Source organism: Anneissia japonica, unplaced genomic scaffold (assembly GCF_011630105.1).
Source record: "Anneissia japonica isolate Jap-2015-1 unplaced genomic scaffold, ASM1163010v1 scaffold64295_len3302_cov173, whole genome shotgun sequence".
In the NCBI taxonomy this organism is placed as follows: domain Eukaryota; kingdom Metazoa; phylum Echinodermata; class Crinoidea; order Comatulida; family Comatulidae; genus Anneissia; species Anneissia japonica.
In genome coordinates, this window is record NW_022715978.1 from 1 (window position 1) to 2,849 (window position 2,849).

The 2,849-nt window shown below is 33.1% G+C and overlaps 1 protein-coding gene across 1 annotated transcript; it reads right to left on the reverse strand.

Moving 5' to 3' along the window:
• Nucleotides 1-6: 6 nt before the first annotated feature.
• On the reverse strand, nucleotides 7-2,434 carry LOC117109526. The gene is made up of 3 exons (XM_033251901.1): nucleotides 2,140-2,434; nucleotides 1,062-1,215; nucleotides 7-649 (listed from the first exon to the last, which is right to left on the reverse strand). Exons 1-3 carry the CDS (start codon nucleotides 2,215-2,217, stop codon nucleotides 231-233), a joined length of 651 nt encoding a protein of 216 aa, XP_033107792.1. The 5' UTR covers nucleotides 2,218-2,434; the 3' UTR covers nucleotides 7-230.
• Between the last annotated feature and the right edge of the window lie 415 nt (nucleotides 2,435-2,849).

Here is a 2,849-nt window from a genome sequence, read left to right on the forward strand (position 1 = left end):
CAATAACTGTCTTTTAATTCAAGTTCTTGAAGTCCATATAAAACTAAATATTTTGGTGGAATTACTGCTGAAAAAGTTTGGAGAGCTTTAATCTGTGATGATAGGAGGGAAGCTATTTCCCTAGCAGCATACTTATCTACCATGGTTACTGTTGCTATGGTACATTACAGTGTTGCTATGAAGACCATGTTTTCACAAATATTTGGAAACATTTCAACATTAATAATTATTCAGATCTTCTCCACATTCAAATGCAAAGAGTTCTTCTGTTTGGTCCTTGTGTTCTCCATGTGAACATCAACAGTGCATTTTTGTGAGTTCTTCTGTTGGTTGCTATCTGTGTGTGTTTCTTCCACATGTTTTTCGCTATGTGTATATTTTGTGCTCGGCGTGCGTGATGCATCGCCTGATGTAGCTGCTTTGCTACTGCCTGCCGCTCTTTGGTTTGTAAAAAGCTGATTATGATATCGTTTTATTGCGGCTTGTTGTTGATTATTTTTAGGCTCTGATGGAGATGTGTCTTCCTCGTCCTCGCGAGGGACCTGCTTTCTTCTGTGACGTCGATAAACTCGGTAAAAAACAAACAGCAATAGAATCACGGACAGCAATAGCACAACAAGTAGTGTAAACATCCACAGATTCTGCGTAACTACAAAAAGAAAATGACAACTAATATTAATACTGTAACAATGCATATATGGCAGGGGTGGATCCAGGGATGTCTGAAAGGGGGGACAGAAAGGGGTCCGAAAGTGGGGCTGATCACAATAACACCACCATAGGGGGTCCGGGAGAATTTCCCCGCAAAATTCTTGTTTCCTAGACACCTGAAAATAACCTCTGAGGCATTTTGGGTGATTAATTTTTTTTCCTTTCCAAAAAGGGGAGCCTCTAAATCCGCCACTGTATGGAAAGTTTAATACATATAATTTTTAATAATTAGGCGAAATGCCTAAGCCTCTGGATGTCCCTCAGAGGTTGCCAGGTTCTCGGAAATTTTCATTATTTATTATTATTATTATTATCATCATCATCTTGTCTTCTCCATTGTTTGTACTTACATTGATTATTTTGGGATGACTGAAGTGAGTATGTTAATTTTTGAATGGTGACGACAGCTGACAACACTGAATTACTGGTACCAGCTTCCAAGTAATCTACGATGGCATTGATGAGCGCAACTGTGCTGTTAGCTTCTTTCGCCTCTGGCAATGACTGCAAATGAAATATTATTTTATTATAAAAAAAAATGTAAACTAAATAATAAAGATTATATTTAAAATTGATTGATTGAATTTATTTAATGCCCAATATGCAAGATAAAAATGATTTGTAAACAAAAAAGTTAAAAAATAATGAGCATGTGTTTAAATGCACTCTATTGAGATAAGTTTGTTTCTACAAACTGTTCAAACTTTTGATACATAAACAACTTAAATAGCTAGAAGAAATGTAACCAAGCATAAGAAAGGTTCAAAATTTTGAGACATTTTTTTTGAGACAATATCTGACATTAGAACCTATAGTACTCCGCACTTGGAACATATTAAATATGAAATCTGCAGAGTTTTTTTTTTATTATTATGTACTGTAATCATATTTACAGTTCTAACACTAACCAGCCCTACCTACAAATCATATTCACCATCCTAAACAAAGCAATATGCTTATCATACATTTTCATAAAAAAAAAGTGAGATTCAGATTTTAACATTTTATACCAGGGCAAAATTGCACCGCGAGGAGGCTATGCTTTTACTGCGTTGCGAAATGTAACCAAGCATAAGAAAGGTTCAAAATTTTGAGACATTTTTTTTGAGACAATGTCTGACATTAGAACCTATAGTACTCCGCACTTGGAACATATTAAATATGAAATCTGCAGAGTTTTTTTTATTATTATGTACTGTAATCATATTTACAGTTCTAACACTAACCAGCCCTACCTACAAATCATATTCACCATCCTAAACAAAGCAATATGCTTATCATACATTTTCATAAAAAAAAGTGAGATTCAGATTTTAACATTTTATACCAGGGCAAAATTGCACCGCGAGGAGGCTATGCTTTTACTGCGTTGCGTAAAAGAAGGAATTCTAGTTATTACTTAAATGATGATGGTAAAAAGTGACTTACCACAGCAACTGCGATTGAATCAGGGGGTAGTTCAGAGCAAAGTAACACCACTGGTCCAGCATTGTCACTAACAAACATGGCAGCACTGTACCGTAACAGAAAGCATACATCATCTACAGATATGCCCTGAAATACAATAAAACAAAATCATAATTGCTAAAGTACTGACTCCGTTCCAAAATATAATTTACATTTAATTTATAATATTTTATCCTTAGAACTAAAATTTCACATGTATTTAGAGAAATATAAATAAAACACAGAAAAAACAAATTGATTGATGGATTGATTGAATACAAATTATTAGCGAAAGGCTCTTACTATAATGGACAATTTATTTATTTTTCCAGTTTATCCAATTTAGCAACACAATGCAAATCTATATATAGACGATGGATTGGAGAGCTTATAGGAAAAGAATATTGATTGTCATTAGAATGTACTTCTTTGTATACAAAACCAGAACACACAAACACATTATAAATTTTAGTAAAAAATATATGATTGAAATAATAAATATGTTAATAGATTTAAAATGATTTCTGATTTCTGTTACTATTGCTTTAAAATGATTTACAAGATTATAATATTCTCTCTGTTTTCCTTTGTCAGTTTGAACAATATTTGTTCAACTTCTGAATCTTTTTATTTTGTTGTATATTTTTATAGACTTATAGGTCTTACTTATAGGTGTAGCCACCTAAGCCTTA